This window comes from Poeciliopsis prolifica, unplaced genomic scaffold (genome assembly GCF_027474105.1).
Source record: "Poeciliopsis prolifica strain line A6 unplaced genomic scaffold, Auburn_PproV2 SCAFFOLD025, whole genome shotgun sequence".
Taxonomy (NCBI): domain Eukaryota; kingdom Metazoa; phylum Chordata; class Actinopteri; order Cyprinodontiformes; family Poeciliidae; genus Poeciliopsis; species Poeciliopsis prolifica.
Window position 1 is genome coordinate 7,516,451 of NW_026562400.1, and position 27,021 is coordinate 7,543,471.

A 27,021-nucleotide genomic window follows, 5' to 3' on the forward strand; every position below is an offset into this window, starting at 1 on the left:
AGTAACTATTTTTAAATAGTTTTAAACATGTTTAAAGATGGTCAAAACTGCAGGCTGTCATATATGAATATATGTAGTGGTAGATATCACTGCTAATAATAAATGATGATTCATGCAGTTTCATGCATGAATCAGCAGTTTCATGCCTGTGTTTTACACAGGCATGAAACTGCTGCATCTTTGTGGTGTACAAAAGAACATTACCGTATTTGTACTTCCTGCAAGCAACTGTTAGACTTTATAACTCTCTTTATATTCTAAAATTCTTTACAATTTTTGTAAATACTATGTTGTGTTTTTCTTATGCAAAAATGTACATTCACATTTTATATTTTTATTTTCCACAGTTGCAAATTTCTTTGAATGTGATTATACTGTTTTTGAAAATTGTACAGTGTAGTTTTATGCTATAAGTTTTCTCTTTTTGCAGAGTTTGTTATTCTTACTTTCTTTTATTTTTTTTTCCGTCTTTGTCTGAATGTAGATACTTTAAATTACATGTTTCTTTGCTGCTGCTACCAAGCCAAGAGACTTTAAAGGTTATTTTTATTCTACTCTAATATTCATATTGCAGTCAGTCTAGATCTTATTTCTGATATATAAGTGTGAATTGGTCATCTCAAGCACCTCCTTTTTTGTGCTACTTCCTCATTTAATGTGGTAAAAAATGAAAAACATAATCAATAAATGCTGACTGCTGAAGCACATATTTTTTATTTACATTATAAATGCACTAGAAGAAGTAGCATTTTCTTTGCTAATTTATTTAAAATTTCTTGCACAGTTACATCACCATAGATATTAAAACAACAGTAATTTTTTTTATTTATTTTTTATCTTCACCTCAGTGGCATCTCTATTTCTCATAATGTCTTTCTGCATGTATGGATGGATAAAAAGTAAAAAAAAAAAAAAAAAAGCTGCAAATTTAAAACAGAATCTATCAACCCATCAAAGATAAGACTGTTTTGAAATTAAAATGTAATTTGGTAAATTCAGGGTTTTTTTTTTTCTAGGTATGAATTTTCTTCTTCTTCTTTTTTTTTTTTCTTGAATGTAACATTTACTCATGCTTTTTCTACACCCACTATCCTTGTAGGATTCAGAGAGGTCTTTACAATTTTTCTAGCAGTCCATAGCTGAGACACAGACTGAATAAATCAAACAAATATACACACCTAAAGTTCAAAACTAATGTAAAATCACCTTTAATGTATTGTACAAGAGCATCAATGACTGCATAATGTTTTATTTGTAATTTATATTAGAAAAACAATTTCCTAAAGTTTATACACAACATATTGTATTTATGATCTATCTTATTCTGATGCTAATGCTGTATTCTTAACAATTTTAGTGGGACTAATTTCTCTTCTCCAGGAAACATATATGACCTGTCCTTTTCTGTCGTGTCTAAAACAGTAGTGATATGAATCTAGTTTCAGCATGTAGCATCCAATTGACAGTAATCCCTGTCAACATTTCAGTGTGGTCGATGAACAATAACACCATACTCGGCTCAAACATTGGCTTTTTGCATACACATGTAAATTTGATCATCTTCAGTGGGTTCAGCCTTTTTTCTTGTGTTCTTTCTCCTATGAAGAAAAGGAAAACATAGTTGCTGCAGCCTACATACAGTAATTGGGCCTGGAAAGGGGAAAATACTCAAAATGTGACTCACCAAATGTGGTACAAGTAGATCATAGAGAAAAGATGCACACTGAGAGAAACACCAGCAATGACCCAGGGAAGAGCTCCACCGACACACGCACAATGTTTCACATGATTGACTGTAAAATACAGAAATACTGGTTAATTAGAGTTTCTGAGGAGCATAGCTTGAATTAAACATGTCTCTCAAATTAAGGAAGCATATAAATTTGACTTACTTACAATTCACTTTAACATGAATTTCTTCTGCCATGCTGTCATTCTGATATGTTGCCTTACAAATGTAACGCCCTGCTTCTTCTACTGTTATATTCATGATGGATAAAGAGACATGTCCACTTTTTGCCTGCAGGTAGGTTACTGTGCTTTTATCTACTTTGCTGAAAATATTGTCCCGGCAATATGCTTTTTCTCCAGATTTTCTCCATTTAACAACTGATGGAGGAACGCTGTCCACACTGCAGGTCAGATTCAGATCTTCTCCCTCCATGACTGTTGTCCTGCCAGAGATCTGAGGTTTTCTAACATCTGTGGAGTACATTTTAAACAAAAGGGTTAAACATTCTGTAATGAATGAATAAAACATGTGAGGCCAAAACTTAGATCATTGTATAAAATTGTCTGAGAAACAGTGATTCTACACACATTCCACTGTTACATTAATTTCTTCTCTGAGAGTGTAGTTCAGGTGTTGTGCTGTGCAGATGTAAAGTCCAGCATCTTTGGCTGTCACATTAGTGATGGAAAACGACAAAATTCTACTTGTATCCAGATGACAGATTTCTTGATGGCCATGCACTTTGATTAGATTGTGACTCTGATGTTCAGCTTGTTTTGTAGATTTACTCCAGCCGATAACTGAGGGAGGGAAACTGTCCACACTGCAGGTCAGATTCAGAATATCCCCCTCTTTAACTGTTGCTGTGCCAAAAATCTGAGGTTTTCTTACATCTGTAAAACAAAAGTAAGAAAAAGTATTTTAGCTCTCTGTAAAGCAAACACACCAAGAACATATCAAAAGAACATTGGCCAAATTACACCAGTATATAATGAATTAAAAATGCATTGTACAATGTAATCTAGATCTGTCATCTAAACAAAAATATTTTTTCAGGAAGATAATCAGATATTTTGCTGCCCAAATGTAAAGCTTTGTTGTCACCTCAGAAATACTAAAAAAATACTCCTTTGGTAATTCAAGATGAGAAACTGTCAAAATTTCATTCAGAATCTCCCTAGCCCCTTAACAGTATTCACAGTTATTTGAATTTCCTTCCCAAGATGAAAATAATAAACGATTAAAAGAAAAAAAAAACTAAGCATAACATAAAAGAAGAACATTACTGAGCAAATGTTGTATTTAAAAAGCATCTTCAATAAGAGTTAAAAGATACTAAGGCACCCACATGTCACATTCAGACTCACAGTCCCCTCTGTAGTTATGTCGTCTGTGAAGGTGACTTTACAGGTTATAAAGGTCTTGTGGTGATCAGCTGATGCATTAAAGGTCAGAGTTGAGAGGTGTCTGTTTGTGAAAGCATTCAGATTCTCCGTTTTTAAAGCAGTAATGTTTCCTATGATATAAGAGTCTTCCTCTCCTTTTCCTCTCCACATCCAGGTGATTTTAGGAGGAGACCCAGAGCAGAGACCAGGAGCAGTGCAGGTCAGAGTGGCTTGTTGTCCTTCAGTCAGTGGAGGAATCATCACAGAGGGCCTTTGGTTCAGATCTGATGGAAACAGTTCATCAAATCGATCATCACAACAATGGTAATAAGTATGAGCTTGGCAAGACAGATTGACTAAATATTTCCTTTTTTTTGTCAACAATAAAGCTTCAACAGTTTTCTCTAAAAAATTAAAAAAAGGTACAATTATTAATTTGCTTCATAAAGTTATCTGATGTGGGAATTGTATACTGGAATGTTTCCTACCTGCTAATGAGAGATTTGCTTTTGCAAGATATGTATATGCTTCTCTTGTATTGTTTCCCTCAACTCGGAGCTGATATGATCCAGAATCAGATTTCTTAAGATCATTGATCACCATGCTGCAGTTCTTCTCAGCCATGTTCAGGTCCAGCAGTGACATGCGACCTTTGAACCCAGGCTGAATGTTGTCTTTGTTCTTGTCAGAGTGAAATATAGGGTCAGAATTGTCACATTTGGCCTCAGTTGGTCCACATTTATACCAAATAATGTGTTCGGGTGCAAAGAGGGATGTGAAAGAGCATGGTATCAGAGCACAGAGTCCAGCTTCTGCTCTTATTTCATTCTCATTTAAAGTAACACAAAAACCTTCATGTTGACAGAACTTTTTCCTTTGCAATGCATCTGTTAATTAGAAGGTAAGTAAACTTTTTAAGAAATTATTTCAAAGAAATGAAAATAGATCAAAGTAATGACAGTTAATTCCTAATAAAAGCTCATTGTTAGTCAGCGTACATACAAACTGCACGGTGATTACAAACATTTTTAAATACTAATCTTTACATTCTTTTATTTTAATGTCTGCACATGAATCAAAAACTGTATTTATTTACACATCTGTGAAAGCTATATATGTCCTTTTGAGGATTTCCCAGGAATATTGTTACAAACACATATAGACACATATAGTATATTTACGTTTAGTATTGATTTATGTTTACAAATGACAGGATTCATACTTTACCGATGTACGTAGGGAGACACGTGATTAACCAGATGAAAATAAACGTCCTAGATTTGAAGCTTGACATATTGAGTCCATTCCCAACAGGTAAAAAACTTTTACTTAGGAGGTTCAGAAAAATACTGTAACTGAATAAAAATAAAGTTCAGACATAATATTGCATTTAATACAGCATTCCCATACAAGTAGTTATTCTGACAGCATATCTACTTCACAGAATAGTTAAGATAAATCTTGCTGTTAGTCAATTATTACTTTTCAGTAAAGACAAATGCATATAAATATGAATAATATTTATATTTGTAATCATTTTATTGTTAATTTCATTCAGCAAGAAAGTACTATTTATCAGTCTGATAAAGCATTGCATTAATCAAAAATGTATTTACCTCTGTTTCATCTTCAGTGAATCTCTTCACTGAAGGTGAAACTGCATTCTTGCCTTCTTCCTATATTTCTTCCTGTTTATGCATCATTAAAAATGGGGAAGTTGATTGTAAGTATGTTGGCTATGTGCAACTTTCAGAACGTTGTTTTTAAGCTTTTAATTCACAGCCATTCTTGAACTTAGTGGTCTACCATTTGCATTTAGCTTCTTATTGAAGAAATAAATAAATAAATGAATATTTGAGGAGACATGCAAGTTTGATAATTCTCAGTGGGCTTTGCTTTTTTTTGTATGTTTCTTTGAAGAAAAGAAAAACATTGTTATTGCAAATATACAGCCTGTACAGAATAATTGGGCCTGGAAGCACAAAATCAACACAATGTGACTCATCAAATGGGCCACATGTTGATTAGGTCCTTTTTTGTCAGACTGCCCTCAGAAAGCTGTGGCTACAATATATTTATGAATGTATGAGTGAGGGAATGTAGTGTTGAGCATTTTCGGAACCTCTGCACTAAAGGCCATTTACTATTTATAAGCACACAACTGCAAAGATGTCCATTCCACTTTCAGTGAAGGATCATTGCAAAGCAGAGTGGTGAGTCCTCTGCTGCTCATTGTGTTGGCTCGTGCCTGTTCAGCAGTAACAGCAGGTAATCAAGATGGACTGCGATTTCTGATGACAACATTTGGAGTTGTCTGTCTCATTTCCTTTCTGCAGGTCTGAGGTTTCACAGCCCTCTAGGGAACATGGGGATTTTTTTTTTTCTTTTGTGTTACCAGGCAATAGGTTTTGCATGCTCCTCCAATAATGCACTAATCAGTTCATACGGCATAACTGAATACTATAAGCTTTTCTTACGTGGCCATCATGCTATTATATAAGACTTTTGTGAGGTTCTTCCATGTGTGTTAATATCTCGTTGTGAAATATCTGATGTCTTTTATCTTTTTCTTAAGGATAAAAATGTGCCACAAACTTATGATATAAACAGAAACTTTCCGTAAGAAGAAACTAGAAAATAATAATACATCCAAAATATTTGGACTATTTCTGAGATATTATCACAGGGTAATAACTGACCATTTTGATTACGTCTCTTTTGTGTTGATAGTCTGATTGGTTAAAAGGGCCGTTTGCCTGTGCAATGAATAAATCGAGTTTCAATCTTTTTTTTTTTTTATCAAAGAGTTAATAATATACAAAATAGGCAGTAAGATTGTTACTGTTACGGTTCACGGTTCACTGGTCGATCTCAGGAAGTTCTTGAGTTGATCTTGGCAGTGGCATCTTCTGGTAACCAAAAACTGAACTCCTCAAAAAACTCTTCTTACACGCAAATCCAAGTATTTACTAAAATCCTACATGTTCTTAAAAGACAAGCTTCAAAAGGCTTCATCTGACACGCCCACTTTTTACTCGGAACACGCCTCGAAACCTGGCTTCAGATGTCCCAACTCTAGTGGAGGAAGTTCAACGTGTGTCTCGTCTTTTTCATACTACAGCATCACACGACGAGGGAAGATCATTCTCTACATTAGCTTCATCCATCCAACATCGCAAGATAACAAACTACATGCTTGTAGAAAGTGTTCACACCTAGGGCCAGCGGCTTTCTCACTTGAATGTGTGCGCTCTTTATCTGAAATGTGTGTTCCTTCCTTGAAGCAAGTCATATTAGAGGAAGTGAATGTGTTTTTTTTTTCTTTCTGTAAGAAAGGGTATGTGTATGTGTTCAACTCGACTCTGTTTTCAAAGCAGGGCAGATCTCAGTGGGGTACTAATCTGTTTTCCGTACTGGTGAGAAATAAACTGACCAACCATAGATCTGTTCTCATCCATCTTTATTTAATGACGAGCTGTGAATGACACAAATCTATATAATATTCATAATTATTGTTTATATACATATAATTATCTTTATGTAAGCTCTAAGTGAGAGTGATCTCTGGAGGCATGTTGGTGTGGTCGTTGAACAATACATATAATTATCTTTATGTAAGCTCTAAGTGAGAGTGATCTCTGGAGGCATGTTGGTGTGGTCGTTGAACAATAACATCATACTCTGCTGATGCATCACGCTTTCGCAGAGACATATAAGTTTGATCTTCAGTGAGGTTTGTTTTTTCTTGTGTTCCTTTGGAGAAAAGAAACACGTTATTTCCACTGTACAGTCCATATACTTCATTTGGTCTGAAAAGCCTGAAATACATATCATGTATCTTACCAAAGGTGCCAAATGTAGATCATACAGAAAACATGTACACTGAGTGAAACACCAGCAATGACCCAGAGAAGAGCTCCAAAACCAGCAACACAACGTTTCTCATGATCAGCTGTAAAATTAGAGAAATACATGTGAATTGGGGTTCCTGTGGAAGGGAGTTTGAATAAAGCGTTTGAATACTTTTGATGTAAGGAAGTTTAAAAGTTGATATGAGATGAACTCAAACATGATGTAATGTTTTGTTTTGATATCTGAATTTTCCCAAACCTTACAAGATTATACATAAAGAACACTGTTTGACATGGAGGAGAAAGAGGAAATAAACATGTCAAACACAAGCTCTAAGGAAGTTGTACCTTCTTCTGACAGCTCTCGATACACCATGAGGTTTTCTTTGACTTTCCAATTTTCATTGCTGCTAAAACATTCAACACTGATGTTGCCAGAGTTTCTAAGAGATAGGGTGCTGTTCACTGGGTGGTTTGACACTGTGTTGATGACAGAGTACTCAGTGTGGTCCTTTAGTAGTGGCCATGTGATGGTGGGTGAAGGAAACCCCTCACTGATGCATACGCAGCGTAAGACCTCTGCATGTTGCACACATCCAGAGCCTTTCAGGATCTTTGACAACACTGTAAGCACATGTTTGTAAAATATATCATAGTTGTGGTACACTTCTTAAATATAGAATTGGAAAAAACATTGAAACCCACAAAGATACAGAACATACTTACAGCTTACATTCAGAAAAATTGTCTCTTTTGTCACTATGTCTCCAGTGAAGTTGACTATACAAGTTACATTGGTATTGTGGTCCTTAGCCGAAGGTTTAAAGGTCAGAGTTGAGCTGTGTCTCTGTGTGACACCAGTCAGATTCTGGGTATTTAAAGCAGTCATGCTTCCTGTGATTATATAGTCCTCCTCTGTTTTTTCTCTCCACATCCAGGTGATGTTAGGAGGAGACCCAGAGCAGAGACCAGGAGCAGTGCAGGTCAGAGTGGCCTGCTGTCCCTCAGTCAGCGGAGGAACTGTCACTGTGGGTTTCTGATATAGATCTGATGAAGACATGGTTGATAAATAAAATCAATGGGTGACATTATCAAGTATTTTAAATTTAGATGGAAGAAATACATTTTGAAGCAACAAAGTATTGAACATGTTTATCTTAACATTAATGAAGTTTCTTTGGTCTGTAAAAGTTTCTTGTGAATTTTTAGACAGAGAATTAAAAAGAAACGTGAAACACAATAAAATGTATATTGATTGAGTACATCAGTAAATTAACAAACTGAAGTTGCTTTTGTGGTTGCCTTTCATACCTTTAACAGAGAGAGTTGTTTTTGAAAGGAACGTAACTCCATCTGGCGATCCATGGTAAAGACCATTAACTCTGAGCTGATATGATCCAGAATCAGATGTGGTGAGGTCATTGATCATGATGCTGCAGTTCCTCGACTCACATCAGGATCCATCAGAAAAATCCGTCCTAGAAATTCTGAAGGAACCTTGTCACGATTTATGTGAAATACTATGTCAGAGTCACCACATCTCTTTTCTGTGATCCACATTTAAACCAGACAATAGTTTTTGGTGAACCCATAAGTGGTGAAGGAACATGGTATCACAACACACAATCCGGCTTCGGCTGTAATTACTCCCTCATTGAGAGTAATGCAGTTTCCACTGTAACAGTCTGGTTCTCCAAGGGCTGATTCAACTGGCAATGTGAAGGAAAAGACCAAAGTAGTTATATATTTGTTTTTGTTATAACTGTGACATCTTCAATATAGACTTTGCAAACTTGGGATCAAACAAATAATTTTTATTAGTGCAGAAACTAACAGTGTAAATGTTTCAGGATTCATAAGTTTTTTAAAAAACTTGACAGGGATAATTAGACTAAACATTCCATGATTATATTTATCAGCAAAATAAACTTATTTAATATAAAAGCAAAATACTGTCACATAAAAATTGCTTTAAACACTACATAATAAAAAACTGTTCCTGATACCTGTGTATGTGGTGGAACCCCACAAAAAGAAAAGCAATGTTGTCCAGAAGACAGTAAACATGGTTTAATTTCTTGGTGGTTACTCTCCTGTTCCTTCAGTACAGCATGAACTTTTAAAATGCAGAAATGGATTCAGTGGAAAGTTCAGTCTTGAGATGTCAAAATATAGCAATACAGGATGTTACTTTTCTATTCCTCAGCTATACCATTGCAACATGCCACCAATGGGAGTGGTCCTTTTCTCCAGCCAGCTAAATTAACATTGAGCTTTGCAACAGATTAGTGAAAGGTATAATTAACACTACTAATTGCTAACACGGTAGTCTCAGTGCAATTTTCACTGGAACCAACAGTGCATCCAGTCGTTATTGACTGATCAAAACTTCATCTCACCCTGGATACCAAGACAAGCATAAAAAATGAGTGAACAACCCAGCAGCTGATTTATTTAAAAGCCAAATCATTCACTTTATTTTAGCTGCTAAACTGAAACTGTAATTATATAAAATCGTTTGACTGTCCATTGCTTTGTGCACATCAGTCTCAAACATGTTTAGATAATGCCAAAGGTTTTATGCAGACTTGTGGTAGACTGCCCTCTGCTGGCTGTTACTACAAGAAGAGTACTGTAATGCAGTGGTTGCCCTGCTGACAGCACTCTTCCGCCGAAACAAATGCACCTGTCAACCAAAGATTACATACTATTTTTTGTTGGTTTGTTTATGATGTACATATTTTAATGCAATTAAAACTTGATGTTTAAAATTTGAAAGTGGCTATTTTACCTGACAAAAACCTGTTTGCCCACACAAGAAGAAACATGTTGAAGTAACGTTTGAAATATTAAACTACTTTCTCCACAGGATACAGTCTACTGAAGCATTAGAATAAAAGCAAATCCAACATTAGGTCTGAATGACTCTTATAAAACTTTTTAGTTTTATAAAGAGTAAGTCTTTCTGAAAAAGTTTAAAATATTGCGACGTTTTTCCCATCAAATTGAATGTTGTTGACCTGTGTTGTAGCCTGTCTTCACTGCCCTGACCCATCTCTGTGTAAGTTGGAGTTTTTTTCCAGCTGCTATTTTAAGTTCTCCAGGAAGTTTGTGGAAGTTAAATTGTTGTTTCAGCTAGCTGACTACAGAAAAGGGAAGTCATTGTCAATATGTTGCTATTGATTAGTGATCTTGATTTTAATTTAACTTTGGGTAGTTTTGAGATGAATCATGTTGTCCTTTTGGCCCCTTACGCCACATGTTTGCCACGGTACTGCAGTGGCAGACATTTCACACTGGATGCCCTTCCTGACACACCCTACCCTCATCACAAGATGTGGAAGGAATAGAAGGAGCAGGATTTGAACCCTGGTTTGTGACCAACCTGCTCTAGCATCCAAGTCACTACTGTTCCCATTACGAGATGAATTATCTAAAAGCACAAAAAGGTATTTTCTGTTTCATTTTACTAAAAAACAAAAAAAAATTACCATAATTTTGTTGTGTTTAAAAACAGCACACCAGACAACATATTGTTTTCTACCAATAACCCACTGTTGTTGTTTTTTGTGTATTTTTTTGTCTTTTATTTGTATTTATTTGTAACAGAAGACAGATGAATTTTGAATTGCTTAAAATAAAACAGAGCAAACCATATAATAACAAAACTGTCATCCCTTTGCAATCTCTCTGATAAGTTGCAGAAAGATTGCAATTATTGATTTGAATTATTGTGTCAGAATATCAGAACTGTAGAAAAAAATCTATAATGATAATAATGATCACAAAGTATTGGACAATTTAACTGTACAACACACTGTGACAAAGAATTAGGTGTATTTAATACTGGTATGAAAAAAAAAATACAAATATAAGAGGCATTGTAAGACTGCAAGCCAGCATGGGTGGAACCCTTCATTAAAGTAACAAGAACACTGTCTTAATAAAAGGCCAAATTAATTTGAATTGGTCAAAGCTGACAATATTTCCATTCTGTAATAAACACAACTTTAAAAATATTTTGTAATAGATGTGCCATTCTCTCCACACAGATTCTGCCCTCTCTTGGTGGCAGGCCCTGTATAAGCAATTACTTTTTTTGGGTCATTATTTATTTGACAAATGTCCAAATCGGTCAGAATATTTCAAACTGGAATCCTACATATCGATTTTTCACACTATATTTTTGTGCGGTACCTTTGTGATACCTTGGATAAAACCACTGTACTATTGAACAATTATGACTAGTGCATCCATCACTTTGAGGTGTTACAGAGGAAGTAAAGAGTCAGCTTCCTTTGGGAAATTTATATCTAGTAAGACTTCATTTGGAATCACTTAGCAGCTGTTAAATGCTGTCTGTATTGCATGACTATTGCAGAGAAAAAAAAAATCATGCCAATAGAATCCAAAACAAATGTTGTCTATCAAAACCTGTGAAGCGTGGAGAGATGTAGGTGTAATTTGGAGGCGTGTCCTTATTGATCATTTAGGGAGCTCAGAATAAACCAGCTTCTATGAATAGAAGGTTATATTCTGGAGTGGTATTTATGGAGAAAGAAAACTGGATTGTTTGTTATAGGTGGTCAGTGAGATTATTTTAGTTAAAGCCAGAGAATTGGGAAACCTGAAGCAGAAAACTGACATTACAGAGTATTTTGATGATAGGAATCCTGCCTGCATGGTGAGTGTGGTTAGGATATAGCTTTGACAACATGACAAGACCACTTGAGATGTACAAAGCCATGCAGGTACACACCAACCCAGCAGGATGGATGCCATCACATTCCTACGTGTCCAAAGCTGGGTTATGACATATTGCTAAGAAAAGATTTGTGTGCATACACCAATCAGTCAAGGAACTCTCACAGTTCATGCAACCCCACAGTATTCAATCCCGGCATTTATTCTGGCTGATTTTCAAAGTCAGTCTGGTCTTTATCCGATGAGAATAGTGCCTAGCATATATCACAACCCTGAATTTATTGTACATTAGGGAGTTTAATAAAACTGAGGTTTTAATAAATATTTTAAGCTAGTTGATTTTAATTTGAAATCAGTGAAATTAAGCAGGCAATTTTCTTCTGAATTTTCTGATTTGACTAGTTAAGTTCAATATTGTTTAATATTTGAAGCCTATATTAAGACAGTGTTTATCCAGACTGGCTCTTGAAATGTGTAGCGAGACTGCTTTTAAATATGTCAAACTGGTGAAACACTCATGCAAAATATGTTGTAAACACACTGCCATCATCTTCTTCATAAATATACATCAATTTTATTTATTATAAGACATCATTATCAAGTTAGACTATTAGTGTGCTTTAATATTACATCACAGGTTCATCAAATGTATTTTAGCAGCACAACCAGTTGACGAGTTGGCATTACTTTTTTATTCATAAGTTTGATGCAATCCTGTGGAAAAGAGGAATCCATTTCTGTGGGAAGTTAACAGATACCCCACAGATCACAGACATCTGATCTTTCGGCACAATTTCAACACACACGCATACAAACACACACATTGTCTAGAAGAGATAACACTTTGGCCTCACACACATTTATATGTTGCGCTTTAGGTTTGTATTTTCTAGAGTGTGTGAGAAAACATTTTTTGGAGAAGAAAAAAGACATTTTGCACTTGCCACAGTAAGCAAAAATTGATATAAATTAAGGGGAAATGCTTGAAATGAATTGTGGCAGTTTTTATAAGTCACTTAATCTTTCAAACTGCTGTCGAAAGTAAGTGACACATTTTTGTTTCCTGTGTCGACTGAATTCCACAACATAATAAATACAGTAATGATGAGGCAAGGTACCAAGCTATATAACTCTGTTGTGCCTCAATACATTTGAGTGCTTAAGATGTAATGAACCAGAACCACAAAAGAGGGGATGTAATCTCTGTTCAGAAAACTGAAGAAAAACACAGTAACTCCTTGCCCTGATGCTTCGACTGGCAGCAGACGCAGTGACAATAGTCAGACAGATCAAATAATGAGACAGATGAGACACGGATAATTACAAGAATAAAAAAATATGAAATGATGTAGAAACAATGTACAACAATTGAATCTTGTAATTGAAATAATGTATGATTTTGTCCTCTGAGTCCGGCTCCATCCTGGAGCATATAAAAAGGATATTGCATAAAGAAAGGGGCACCTCAAAGCGGGAGGCCACTGTCAGGGAGTTGTAAATTATACATAAGGATAAAAAATGAAACGGTGAGTCACCATAACCAGGGAGAAATCCAGTGAAGGAGTTAATAAAAGTTTTTGTTGAAGATGTATGTAACTCGTGGCTGCCACTGCGTCTCGCATAGCCGAGGGATCAGGGAAGGATCGCGATTCATTTGGCTTTGATTTCTGTGTAGTTGCTGCCGTCATCTCCCCTCCCGGATGGCCCCTCCCTTGGCCTGGCGCCAATAAACTCCAGAGAAGCATAATTCAGCTCTTGCCTCTCCAGTCCTGCCACAGAGCCCACAGGTTGGTAATCGCCGTCTTCTCCCTGCAGACAGGAGGAGCATTCACCGCCATGAACTCTCAAGATCCAAGGCATGGACAAAAATCAGTTAGGAGTTACTGGTTGACATAATGACAATAGGACTGACGATGTTTGGTGTTAATCTTGCGGTTTGTGTTACAAATGAGAAAGCCATGCAGAAGGCCTTTTCGTAAACAAATTAAAATGAACAGAAAAGAGAAGCTCATATGCAAGGGGTGCATCTGTCTCTGTGGCTTGTGTTTTAATAGGGATTCGTTTGGGAACCTTACCGTAGTCTCCTCTAGAATGGAGTTAAACTTTGAGCCCAACAGCTCTGTCTTAAGCTGTGCAAGAGTTAGGGGAGAGAAAAAACAGACAGAAAATGCAGAGAAGCGATGAAAGCAGGAGAAAAACAGTGTTTCGAAAGGTCATTGTTGGAGTTATTAGACTGCTAGTGGGAGAGATTACTTCATGACCTCTTTTCAGAGCTTAAAATGGGGTCTCATACTATTTTCATTACACAAAATGTTAACCCCAAACATTCTGAGAATGGTCGTTCAACCCCTCCGTATTTATAATCTTAATGATTGACATCATTATGTCTCACCACTTTCTTCCTCAGATTTTGTTTGTCCTTCTTGACTGCGCTGTAGTACAAAGCTGGGTTCTCCAGGACCACGTCCTGCCTAGGGTTGCCATTCTCTCTGGGGGACGGAGTCACATAATCAGACTCGGTCTCAACTGCCAGTAAAGCTGGGCGACACGCCAAGCCTGGGCATCCATTTTAAAACAAGCTGTTTAAGGTTATGCTGGAGACCGTCTTTGGCTGTGAGTGACGTGGTTATTTGATGGGTTTAGTCGCTGAGATCGCTGTTGTACTGACGAAAGCTTGCAAATTTGAGGATCGAATGAGGCCTTGGGACTTAAAGCACCTTGGTTAAGAGGGCTACCTGGGTTGTATTTAGCACAGCAGGTCAAGGATACGGAAGCAATGTCAGAGCAGAGAATCATGCCTGCAAAATATAAGGTTAGTCCAGCTTGCTTACTACCTCCACAAGGCAGCCAGTGTGAATTTGCAAAGATTTCATCTCAGTTTTGTTGTAGCAAATAAACTTAAATTGCTTTAGACAGAAGATTCTCACGTCCACATCAATCCCACATTCACTCAAATACAATCTGCATACATGTGTTTTAGAATGGATGACTAGGCTTAAGTGTTTCCAAGGATCTCATAAAATTCTTGGTAAGCAAAACAAAGACTTCCGTCTAACATTGTCTTCTCCATCAGTTTGTTGTTTATACTCACTTCTTGTTATTCTGGCCCACATATCTCACTGCTGCAATAATGAAGGCAATGACTGCAACTCCTCCAATGGTGCCAACTATAACTGCCATCATGTACTTTTCTAAAAACACAAAGGTGAACTCGGTAAACTGACAGTAACATTTGCACAAGTATTGAACAGATAATGTTAAGCCCAAAATTATCCATACCAGTGGACTATTTTGAATATTTAAGATTTTTTTTTTATTAAACCAAAAAGTTTGTTTATTGGTTTAAATCTGCTCAACTGTAGTTCAACCAGCGATCATAATCTGGACATGCTACAGTAAATGCACAAATATTGTAAAAACTATATTTCTCATAAAAGTTTATCTTAAGCAAATGTAACCCAATAGTCAGTCAAAAATGTAACTTAGTTCTTTGCTTTTCAGTGTGAAAACAGTAATGCAAATAAGCTGATATGATTTGTTCCTACTACTTTTAGACATAACCTCATTAGTAGTTCTAGTGAACTTCCAAAACATTGAATCTGGAAATTTATTTATGCGTTTACAATCAACATGTTGAAAACCTTCTCAAAAAGCTAATGGTCATTTATGGTCTTTTACTGCTAGAACACCTACAAGTGATGGAAGGCTTCCCTAAATAATTTCTTTATTGAAAGATAAAGAGTTTCTAAGTTATCTGAGTTTAAAGGAGGTATAATCCAGTTTAAACTAAATGTAAAGGGCCCACAAGCTCAGCCCTAATAATACCATCATATACCAGGAACAAATTGTAGCCTGGGCGCTTTCTGCATGCAGTTTGCATGTTCTCCTTGTCTTCTCTGCAGATTCTCTGGCTCCTTCACACAGTCCAAAAACATAAATGCTTGGTCAACTGGTCTCTGTAAATTTTCCCTGTAAATTTTTGAATGAGTCCGTGTAGGCATTCAGAAAACTCCCAGGAGGAAGATTATTGGAATACAACAAGGTATATTGGGATGTTTCACATCCTAAAAACAGTAGTTGTTATGTTACTGAAGCAGGAGAAATAGTGCTTTATTTGGGATTTATTTTTGTTGGGGATCAATACAGATTTAATTTACTGGAGCTGAACAGAGTGTGTGTGATTAATTACAGTCTCCGAGCCTGTTGTAATGAAGGGCTAACATCAGCAGACTTTTTAAGTAATCCAAGAAATCAATACAGATCTGGTGCTCAGATCTGAATAAATAGATATTTAGAATCATTAAAGCCATCTTAAAACTTTCACTAGGTTGGATAGGATAGATTGTGCATTGCAATGTAGGTGTTGTGCTCATGTCATGCAACAATCAAAATACCAGACAAATGAGATTCTAACCTGGATGATTGTACAAACACTCCAAAAAGGTAACTGCTAAAGAAACGGCCAGCTGTAGGGTAGCACATTTGAAAAGGGTTGCATTGTGAATTTATTTATTTTTTTCCCATCAGCTTTATACCAATGTGAAAGCATACCAGGGAAAATTTATTTTGGGGAGAATCTGAAAGTCAAGTTGTAGACGAAATCTCCAAAGAATTATGCATACCATCCCTACTTTTAAATTCCAGAAAATATACACGCCTGCAACATCTGGTTTCAGTTATCACTTAAAAGCCATTTGCAATCCTGAGAGCATATCTCCTTCAGTATTCCCAAGGTGTGCCTGTTGTCATAAGAACCTTGTACTCCACAGTGGACCTTAGACAAACAGGAACTTTGTGTAAGGGGGTGTGGAGTGTTAATGACAAAAGGTCATGTCTCCTAGAAAAAGTCTGACATCTATAATTTGTTCAAACACATAATCTCAGGCTCTATACAAGATGAAACTGTACTAGCTTCATCTTGTATTATTTATTTTAGCGGAAGGCAGCACACTGACAATGGTTTTGCTAAAATGTACAGATATTTTTTCTCCACTCCTCCCTGTTAAAAAAAAAAAAAAACAGTTTTAGTTTTAGTTGCTTAAAACACATTAACCGTCTGGTTTTGCTGTAAAAAATAATAAATAAATAAATAAAAAAAAAACATATTTCATGTTTTTTCACATTAAAATCAAACTCTTGAAACTGTGTTGGAAAAAGGAAAGGACATGAAAACAGTCAAAGCGAAATGTAAACTCTTTACACTCACTTTCTTGTTGGAGCTCCAAAAGGACGCTCTCCCTCCCGTAGATGTTGTACATGCTGCAGTGGACGTTCACGGCCGGCCCGTTGTTGTCGGCCCGCTCACCTTTCTCCCGTAGTTTGATCATCGCAGTGGATGTGTGACCGTCCGTGTGAGTATAGAAGTTGAACCGACCGTCAGTTTCGTTGATGGTGATGTTGAGGTCAGGCAGGTAAAACTCAATGGTGGGCTCAGGGTTTCCCACAGCCACACAAACACACTGGACGCCCTCCCTCACTACTGTGCACTTTGACTCCTCAAGAAGCAGAGGGGCATCTGTTCAAAAAAGGATAAACAGATATAGAGGTTGAAAAACAGAACATGCCTGTAAAATATTTTAACACGATCAACAAGTTGTCAATGAAGTCAGCTTCTAATCACTGTAGGCTAGATGACAATTAAAGGTTTCTACAATCGCCATTACAATATTGTATTTCTATAAATATACTACCATAAATTTGCCAATGAGAATAATCCAGGATAGTGAGGCACTCACATTCCACAGTGATATTGAGGGAAGCGCTGGCTCGTCCATGCTCATTCTCTGCCAGGCAGCGATACTGTCCTGTTTGCTGCGGTGTGATATCCATGATCTCCAGCACCGAGAGCTCGCCAGCAGTTATAGAGCCTGCCAGCTCCCCATCCTTCAGCCAGGTCAGGGTTGGAGCCGGGCTCCCCATGGTGTTACAGTGCAGGGCCAATGAGGAGCCCTGAACTACTGTCATGGAGTCGTTCACAACAGGTTCCCGAGGAGGGTCTGTAAAAAAACACAAAAAAAAAACAGGGAGAATTTGAGTTTGTTTTCATATTTGCTACTCAGAATTTGAAAAAAAAAAAAAAATTAAATACTGCCGATTATCAAGAATGTTCTCACAGCATATTTGAATCTGTCAGTAGTTTATTATCATGTTATGATAATGTTTTTCTGGAGGCTACTTTTTGAAAAATATATGAAAAACAGACATGCAGTACTTTCAGACAATTAAACTGATGTAAAAGTAAGATATAAAAAAGTAAGTATTTAGTTGTTTAAATTACTATTTTATTGATTTTAACACTCCAGTCTATTTCTATTGGGCAGTTAAAACAATTTACATGTTTCATTCTTTGCATGTGTTTCACACAAGAAGATCACTTGAGGCACATTGCCTCTTATTTCTGAAGCTAAAATAAACATCATGTTTTGTTTAAATAACCAGCTAGTTAAAAACATGATTTAAAAACATGGCACACACACAAAAAAACATGTTTTTGATATTTGAATGTTTTTAAGAAGCAAAGTGTCAAATTTAGACTAGGATCTATTTGGATCAATCAATACTTTTTTTTTCCTACACGACAAGCTAATCTGAATAACAAATGCAGAAAGGCATCAAAACAGCTTTTTGCTGCAAGTAAGATACTAACCTCTTACAACTTTTGAACCAAACCTCACTTCAAGCGTCCAAAACTGTCTTTTTTTTCTCTGTATACTAGAAAACATCCCTTGCTAAGACCATAAACTGCAGACATTGGAGAGGAAAAAAACAATTGTGCTCTGGAGCTCATTTCCAGTCACCAGACTTACATTTCACAGCGAGGTACAGTGATGTGTTCATAATGCCATAGCCATTGTCTCCAACGCAAGTGTAAATCCCCTCATTTTCAGGCGTCACATCATCCAGGGACAGAGAGATGTTGGACGCTGTGTCCCATAGCACCTCCTTGTCTCCGAACAGCCAGGCGACACGGGGAGAAGGGTTGCTGTCCACTTCACAGTGCAGTGTCACAGAGCTGCCCTCCATCACTTCAGACGATACATTCACCCATACTGATCGTGGAGAATCTTAAAGGTAACAAAAAAATTAGGTCTTTGTTTCTTGGCACTCAAGTTTTCAGAAGTCACATCCAGAAAGGAGACACACACATCACCCCAAAGTTTTCAATGCACTTACACTTGACATCTAATGAGATGAGCCTCTCATAGACCAGTGTGGTGTTGGGGAAGTAGACCCTGCAACCCAGCAGCTGGCCATTGTGCATAGGTCTGGGTGTGAAGATGAGAGTGTTAGAGATTACGGCTGTATTGCTCTCCTCTGTGTATTCAGTGCTGAACACCGGATCAGGCAGGTAGTCGGTGTACATCCACTGGATGTCTGGAGTCATGTCTGGGCAGTTATCAGGAGCGTAACACGTCAGCTCCAGACTCTCGTCACTAACAATCTCCTCTGGTATGTCAATGTTGGGCTGATCTGCAGAACACAGCATAATCATCCTCAGTTTAAGTTTGTCTGGGTTCCCAATGAGAATATTCGCTTTTTTGTTGGCTCACCTAAAACTTTAAGCTCAGCATAATCTGGGTAGGAATATTTGTTGGCTCCACCAACATCCGCACGGAAGTAGTATCTTCCTGAGTGCTCTGTGCCAACATTGCCAATAAGCAGTGTGCAGTTTCTCTGGTTGAGGTCACCCAAAAGCTTGGTTCGGCCCTTGTAGCTCTCATGCACAACGTCTGTGAGTGATTTAAAGACTACAGGAGGAAACAGTTGCGGATAGGGCTGGCCAAAGTACCAAATACCATGAACACCCCGGGCGGGCCTGATACCAGAGGGGTACATGAAACTGCATGGGATGACCACACAGGAGTTTGTCATGGCTGAGATGTCCCGAGGTAACCAAATATTCCACTGACAGTTGGCATCTGTACAAGTAGAGGGGAAAACAGTCAAAGTTGATGTCCATTATTTCAAAGTCAAAGAAAAATCACATGATTTGATTAATTATGAAAATACAGAACTGAATTACCACTGATAATTAACAGCAGAGGTATGAGCAGCTCCAAACACCACATTGTCTTGGCTTAGCACTGGACCATAGACTTCTAAAAGAAACAAACACACATTCAGTTACAGTACAGCAGGACGGAAAAAAGTCTATATAATGTGTATGCTTGGATTATATCAATGCTGATCTGATAAACTAATGACTATTTTGCCCACATTGAAAGATTTACTTAGGAGATCTATTTTGTTTTTGTTACTGGAATGATCTAAAACCTGTATTTTAAATATGTGGAAAACATATTTTGATCAAATTTTACCAACCCTCGACTAAAGTGTGGTGAGGTATCTAAAGCACTTTCTGTCCAAACAAGTGAAGCACTCTTAACAAACATGTTTTGGGTACTCCCAGTGAAGAATCCCTCAGCTCTTTGGACACTTTGGCACTTATGATGGAAATGTAGAGGCAGAAACATTTGTGTGACAATAACCAAAATGATGATGATCCTCCAATTTGCCTGCTCTAAAGGTTTGAAACATCTTTTTCTGAACACTTGAGAAAAAGTCATTTTATATTAACAGCTGAAATGTTCATGACATAAAAAAACAACATATTTTTACATTATTTACCGGTAAACGAATACAATTTTATGTCTTATTCTAGGGGTGCGCCAATTGCAGTTTTTTTGGCTGATCACCAATTACTGATGTATTAAGCTTAACCTGGCTATTCTGATTTTGGCTGATAACAGTTTTTTTTGTCTGAAATGTTGTTCATTATAGCAAGAAAGTTGCTATACTGTTGGCAATACTGGGGTCACTATTGTTAACTGTAAACATACAGACATAACGTGGTGAGCAGGTCTGTCAGTCAAACCTTTCTCACCGGAGAGCAAAAGAGTAAAATGTTGGATTCGAACACATTTGCCAAGCTGGATAAGATCGGCTTCATATGTAAAAATCGGCCGATCATGTATCTCCCAAAATTAAGAAAATTGGCATTGATAAATCGGTGCACCCCTATTTTATTCCCAAGTAGCAAAAGTAAACATTATTGTGCCTCTAAGAATTTCACATTATTACTATCAAGCCATAAAGAGAAATACACCAACTCTGAAAACAGTTCATACCTCAGGTTTTGTGACTAAAAATTATTTTATCCTAAATAATTTCACAATGTATTCCACATTTGATTTTTATGTCTCTTACAAATTAACTGAAAAACAAACCATTTTCTGATGGAGAAAGCAATTCAATAACCTGGTTGCATAAATGTGTAAATCTTTTAACTATTTAACTGATTCAGATTTTTGAGTTCAAGTAAATCGGATGAACAGGAAGTAAAGGTCAGCTGTCCTAGTAGAATTTTCTTAACATTTTCTCATTCACATCCTTCAGCTAAACTCACAGCAAGTGTGGTTACAAATAATGAAAAGAATTTTATTTCTTGACTTTTTCAATGTCAGTTCTTAATATTACCATACTTTGGGAATGCCAGAGTAAAACAGATAAAATAATGAATTTGTTTCTTCTCATCAGATCATCATATATCAACATTCCACATAAAAATATAATTCATAAATTATTTGACAGAGTGGATGTCACGTCACTGTGTAGGAAAAGAACAATGACATTTACAGAGCAAATCTTTAAGATTTTTTTTATAATGGTGATATATTTTCTATGTTTTATTGAGCATCAGAAAACTCTTTATCAAAGGACTGCTTAATGTATTCAGCATTGTTAAAAGTTTTAGTTTAACTAACGTCAGTGGTACTTGTATTATTCTTACTTTACTCTGAATCCACTCATTAATATTAATAAAAAACTTGCACTGACAGACTGCCATGGTCATAACTTCAATTGCGAGATGTAACAAAAATTAAAAACATATTTTTAAGAGTCATTTTGTACCGTTGCACTGATTTGTAACTAGCAGTGTGAGGTAGGTTTTACCTTGAAATGCTGATAGTTCACAACAGACTGAATCACTGCAGCTTATCGACAGCTCCACTAGAGGGTGTTTACTCACACCCAGACAGCTTGACAGCCCTGTTCTCTACAAGAAAGAAAGAAACAAAAAAAAAAACATTACAACTCCCATCACCATGACCTGGCAATTACATCACACTCACTCTGACACAGAGCAGTAGTAAGGCCTGTAAACGCAGCGTCAGTGGGCACCTGCTTGCTCCCCCTCAGTGGAGTCTCTCATGATGGTGGCCATACGTAAGACCTCACAATGAAAGACCCTCACTGTTGGTTGAGTTCTGACATGAAGCCAAACACCACTCATCACACATCATGTCATCAGTAGATTACTGATGCTATTTGTGCTGTGCTAGAATTAAATCAGGAGCGAGGGAGGGACTTATAACACGACTCACTGATGACAACGTGGGTGTAAACAAGTCTCACTGGATACATCAGAAAGTCAAACTGAAAAAATGCCAAAAAGCAAAGCTAATTAAAAAAGGCATATCAAATATTTATTGTAACTTTGACCATTGTTGATTTACAGCTGTAATTTCCACCAAAGTGAAAATAACACGTTAAAAGCTTTGAATAACTTCCATGTTTCCAAACAAAAACAACATTAAAGGAAATTGTAGGCATTTTATGCCTTTTGCACAGATCCAGTGTAAGACCCAGTGTTCTTATATAGCTACAGCAAAAGGCTGTGGGAAGCACAAGTAGGTTAAAAGGTAAACAATCTGAAAACATAAGCTACCAATATGGAGATCAACTGCTCTAAATTTGGCATCACAGTGAAATGTTTTCACACATTTAATGTTCCACAAATCAAAAGTATGTTTTTGAAGAATCTTTAATCAATTTTGTATAGTCTTGAACTTTTTATATATTGTGGATTTTTTGCATGTTCCAACTTTGAAAAAAAGATGCTATTTTTATGTCAGTGCAAAATAATCCTATTTAGGTCTAAGCAGTCTAAGTATTTATTTGGAAAACTACAGGTGGCTGAATGTAGTCCAAATAGCAAACCATCATTTGACATGACTGCCAAGTAGAAATCTACAAATCAGACTGGCCAGCAGCAATGTAAGGCAACTCTCTGACTGTGCAAGCAAGTAAATAATAGGAAACCCACTGGTTTCTGGACTAATATAAAATAATACTGTATTCCAGAACTGAATTTGGGAATGACATCAGGTTCAGCTTAGCCACATTACAGTTTCCAGTCCAGAAACCAGTGGGGTTTCCAAATTGATATCCTTAAAGAACTGGCTACATAGCTGTATCAACATGTTCAGTAAAGAATGCTGTTTGTGTGAAAAATTTATTTCTATGCAAGTCATTACAAGTGCAGCTGCCGCCAAGTTACCTTTCCAAAGTCCTTTACAAGTTTGTTGTTTGCACTAGACTAGACAATCTGATGGAAAGCAATGAGAATCAATTGAATTTTCAGTTTCAGGTGATCACTTAATTTCTTACATTTTTTTAAGCAACCATGTCATTTCCACAAGAATGTTTTAGATATCATAAAAAATTACGACAAACTGAGGTCTTGTTATACAGCTGCTTGAAAATCAGTATGTTGGTACTTGTTATATAAAACTTAGATCAAAAATAAATGTTTTTATATTATTTTAATAGATGGTAAGGGAGTATTTTTTGGTGAAAAATCCCTTCATTAAATTCTTTACCAAACATTGTTTTTTTCTTGTATATCTTGACAGCTAACACCTGACCTCTGATGTAATAATCAGTGTCCAGAAGAACTTGAAATCATGTGGATTTCTTCAAATCTTTCTTACAAATCTTATGAGTCATAATATGGGAGTTTCCACATTTCTACTGTCAGTTTCATGGGTTTCCATTTCTAATATTAAACCTAAATCTATAACAGTTTTAAAATGGAAAAAAAAACAACAACAAAAAAACAACAAATGTTCACCAACAAAAGGATGAAAAATTAAACGTGAAAGAACAAGCAGAGGATTTTGGCTTTGTGCTGCAGCAGCCGGTGTGTGCAGATGGCGTGATTGGGAGTGGATGGTGCTTCAGAGCTTCATGATTAACACATCCCATCATCCCCCGGAGAATCCATGACCAGTATTAACTTTGCTGATGGACAGCAGGGAACGTTTCTGTTTGTTTGACATGGCCAGGGATGCGTCATGCTGCTCATCATGCAACCAAACCTCCAGAAAAATAGCCACATTACTGGTGATATTTCAGCATGTTATGAAGCTGGTCGGACTCCTAAATAGTTCCAGTTTCAAGCTGGTTTGACCTTTAAACTTGCACGCTTGTTCATTTTGGCCACACTGAAGCAGTAGAATCTATTTCCGAGCAGAGCATCCTCACACTGAAGACTAATATGATGACCTTTCTAGTTGTTGACAATTCCAACACTTAGAAATCTGAAGCAATATTAGCACGGAGTAGATGGAAAATTAAATCTCACAAAGTTAATTGTGTTCTAAAGGTGACACAGACAAAGAGATGCTTTATGAGACATTCAGACTCAGGGCAAGAGCCTGGAAAATCTGCACTCTCAATAAAAGGCCAAGAGCTTCATGACTATGATCTGGAGAGAAGGAGGTTGTTCAGTAGCAACAGCAGGAGAAAACAGAGCAGAGCAGCCAGGCATGGCCAGTGACACCACCACCAACCTCAACAACGGCTTCATTGATGGGGCAGACAAACGGCTGGCACAGAACACCCTGCATACGTGTGCACGCTTACAGGGCCCACACAGAAAACACTTGCCTCATACCAGCCTCAGCACCAGGCTCCTGCTGCCTCGCGGTCCTGAAGGCTTCTTTTTTTGTTTTCTTCACTTTGGTTTTGTTCTTGCCGAGCTGGTGGTCTCACTCCAGTTTCCAGATGTCAGACTCTGTGTGTAAGAACACAGAAAACATGGTAATATAGCACTGTTTCTTGGACACAAGAAGAATGAGGAGCCTCCATGGAGCCTGTCTGGAAGTAGGCAGATTTAACTATGTCCTCCGTCATATTCAGATGTCAGTGGCCCACTCAGCATTCCTTCCCTTTGTTTTATGGTTTTCTTATGATGTCTCCATGCCTTGATGTCTGAGTCAGAGACATCAAGGCATCGACTTAGATTTAATTTTTTATCTTAATAGTTGATTTGTTAGGGAACAGCTCATAAGTATTAACAAATACAGCACCTCTGACAAGGGCTTTTGGTTATATGAAAGCATAAAGAGTAATACGCACTGTTTAAAATGCAAATACAAGGCAGAATAAAAATTTAATTCTCATTAAGACTCAAAGGAAATATTCCATCCCTCAGATTTCTAGTTTTTGAGTCACACTTAACTGTTTCAAATGTTTTAAAAATTAACATGAGGTAACCAGAGTAAATACAAAATGCAGTTTATTCATAAAGAAAGGAATGAAAACTAGCCAAAGCAAAATAGCCCTATATGAAAAACTATTTGCTTCTTAAATCTCTTAAGGGCTGTGGTTGTCACTGTTTGTGACAACCATGAGACAACAGCATGTTTTTTTTGTTTGTTTGTTTGGTATTTTTTAAATGCTGTTTTAGGTTTATATCACAGTTACGAAAATAAATGACTTTCAAACATTCACCCCAGTAAGTAGAATTCTTTCCCTAAAATCCTGGGAATAATCAAGGCATTTTTATCTAATATAAAGCAATTATGATAATGTTAATCATTGTGGGGAACATAAACGTAAAACATTAAAAATATAGTTAGAGTAAATAAAAGGGCCTTCAGGTCTTTTGATGGATGGACATGGAGGTTGTTCAGCAGCGGTTTTACCTTTGGATTCTAATTTTATTCATTCTACTTTTTATTGCAGAATCATGAACACTGTCTTTAAATTAGGCAACAATCAATAGGTCTGGCAGTGATCAGGTTCAGCTTATGAAATGTAACAAAACATTGAGGTCAATTCAGTGTCATTGGTTTGCTGAGCTTCTCTCCCTAAATGGAATTTGAAAACTGAAATTTCTTATTAAGAAAGTTGTCTTTACATGATTCTTTGATCTGAAACATGTGAGTGAGACACAAAACACAGAAATGCTGTAAGAGGTATTTATCTCGGTAATAAAGAGAGAAACACAATTTATTAAAATTAAACAAAGAACTGTGCTGATTTGTTAGAACTACATGGCTGATCTTTGCTAAGAAACTGTTCAAGGTTCATAAATAGAATCAAATGGTCACTAAACATTCAAGAAACCAGAAAAGCACTTAAAAATAAGTTTGAAGTTAAAACTTTTGATACTTTTTTTAAAAAGTCCATAATATTTTGCTTCTTGGAAACAGTGATCTGATCTAATAGGCTTCCTGTCCAAGATTTTAATCTTCTAATTATATTTTATCCTCGGAGGCTTTATTATTGCAGATGCAGATTGTGACTAAGAGGTTAAACAGTAATTTTATGTGAAAAAACATTAGCGCTATTCCTGCTTTAGCATGAAGAGAGAAGCAGAGATGACTCAATATCACTTTGAATAAGGCGTCATTAGAGCAACATATGAAGTGTAGGAGGAACTTGTGAAAAATATGATTATGTAAATTGCAAATTTACATTACTTTGAAACACTTTGATCTTTAACTTTATTTTTTCAACTGCATCTGAACAGCTCTATAATTAGAGCCAAGAAAGTGTTTCTATCAGCTTCTGTCTGTGGGCAGATTTTAATGTGATTTTATATCTTTCCAGGCTCATGTAGATCTGATATCTGCCCTGATGAGGAATGTGTGGAGGTGGGGTACACAAGCACAGATCTGCTGAGAGGTCCACCTAGTTTACATACTAATGCAACAAGGCTAAATTGTGTCTCCAGTGAGCAAGGTTCTCCAAAGCCTTTGTTGCAACTGGAGTGCGTCACTTGAGCTGAAAAGCCTCCAGACCAGAGGCCGAATGATGGCATCGAATGAGCTCAAGGGAATCCCTCTGCAAACAGTCTGGAAAGGAGCTGAAGTGAAGAATGTTACATTGAGGCGCTGGAGATGTGGACTAATGAATAAGCAGCATGCCATAACCCCCTACACATGCATGCAGCATAAGGCAAGCTGGCTCAGTCTTTGGTGTAGGGCACATTGATATGTGACCTTCCTCCACACTCCCTCTGCACTGGTTGTAAATTAAGCATGCACTATTGTCCTGCTGGGAATGAAGTCATTGTCCATCAGATCAAACTTCATATGCATTATCAGTTTGGTTCTCTCACAAATGAAGGTGCAGATATAAAGTTAAAGAGAGAGTTTTATCTAATATTTATTTGCCGTTGTGAAAGAGATCCTTCTCTAATCAAACATCAGCGGCTTGTTCAAAATCATTCCTTTGGGATATTTGTTCTACTCAGGCAACCAGCCCAGATAAATCA

The 27,021-nt window shown here is 36.8% G+C and overlaps 2 protein-coding genes and 1 pseudogene across 5 annotated transcripts; all 3 read right to left on the bottom strand.

Annotated features, from left to right (window-relative positions):
- Positions 1 to 1,888: 1,888 nt before the first annotated feature.
- Positions 1,889 to 4,411, bottom strand: LOC129370856 (sialic acid-binding Ig-like lectin 14). The gene is made up of 5 exons (XM_055047071.1): positions 4,345 to 4,411; positions 3,606 to 4,004; positions 3,081 to 3,401; positions 2,320 to 2,625; positions 1,889 to 2,202 (listed from the first exon to the last, which is right to left on the bottom strand). The coding sequence occupies exons 1-5, from the start codon at positions 4,409 to 4,411 to the stop codon at positions 1,889 to 1,891; spliced, it is 1,407 nt and encodes a 468-aa protein (XP_054903046.1).
- Positions 4,412 to 6,742: 2,331 nt separating this feature from the next.
- LOC129370823 (sialic acid-binding Ig-like lectin 14) lies at positions 6,743 to 12,237 on the bottom strand (annotated as a pseudogene).
- A 795-nt stretch (positions 12,238 to 13,032) lies between these two features.
- Positions 13,033 to 21,725, bottom strand: LOC129370816 (myelin-associated glycoprotein-like). 4 transcript variants are annotated; one of them, XM_055047015.1, is made up of 11 exons: positions 21,627 to 21,725; positions 19,696 to 19,771; positions 19,223 to 19,591; positions 18,846 to 19,142; positions 18,479 to 18,736; positions 17,408 to 17,668; positions 16,879 to 17,187; positions 14,764 to 14,863; positions 14,065 to 14,161; positions 13,748 to 13,801; positions 13,033 to 13,481 (listed from the first exon to the last, which is right to left on the bottom strand). In XM_055047015.1, exons 2-11 carry the CDS (start codon positions 19,739 to 19,741, stop codon positions 13,323 to 13,325), a joined length of 1,950 nt encoding a protein of 649 aa, XP_054902990.1. In that variant the 5' UTR covers positions 19,742 to 19,771; positions 21,627 to 21,725; the 3' UTR covers positions 13,033 to 13,322. The 4 variants fall into 4 exon arrangements, with proteins under 4 accessions (XP_054902990.1, XP_054902991.1, XP_054902992.1 ...); XM_055047016.1 differs by lacking the exon at positions 13,748 to 13,801; XM_055047018.1 differs by lacking the exon at positions 14,065 to 14,161 and having other exon boundaries at positions 13,377 to 13,481.
- Positions 21,726 to 27,021: the final 5,296 nt, after the last annotated feature.

What these genes read in the sequence shown, in the direction of transcription:
- LOC129370856 (XM_055047071.1), bottom strand. Translation starts at nt 4,411, where the DNA reads ATGTCAAGCTTCAAATCTAGGACGTTTATTTTCATCTGGTTAATCACG. An exon ending in AGCAAATCTCTCATTAGCAG is followed by an intron (nt 3,402 to 3,605) that starts GTAGGAAACATT and finishes TGTTTCCATCAG; the next exon opens with ATCTGAACCAAAGGCCCTCT. An exon ending in AATTAATGTAACAGTGGAAT is followed by an intron (nt 2,203 to 2,319) that starts GTGTGTAGAATC and finishes TGTACTCCACAG; the next exon opens with ATGTTAGAAAACCTCAGATC.
- LOC129370816 (XM_055047015.1), bottom strand. Translation starts at nt 19,741, where the DNA reads ATGTGGTGTTTGGAGCTGCTCATACCTCTGCTGTTAATTATCAGTG. An exon ending in TCTGCTGTTAATTATCAGTG is followed by an intron (nt 19,592 to 19,695) that starts GTAATTCAGTTC and finishes CTACTTGTACAG; the next exon opens with ATGCCAACTGTCAGTGGAAT. An exon ending in CATCTCATTAGATGTCAAGT is followed by an intron (nt 18,737 to 18,845) that starts GTAAGTGCATTG and finishes GTTACCTTTAAG; the next exon opens with ATTCTCCACGATCAGTATGG.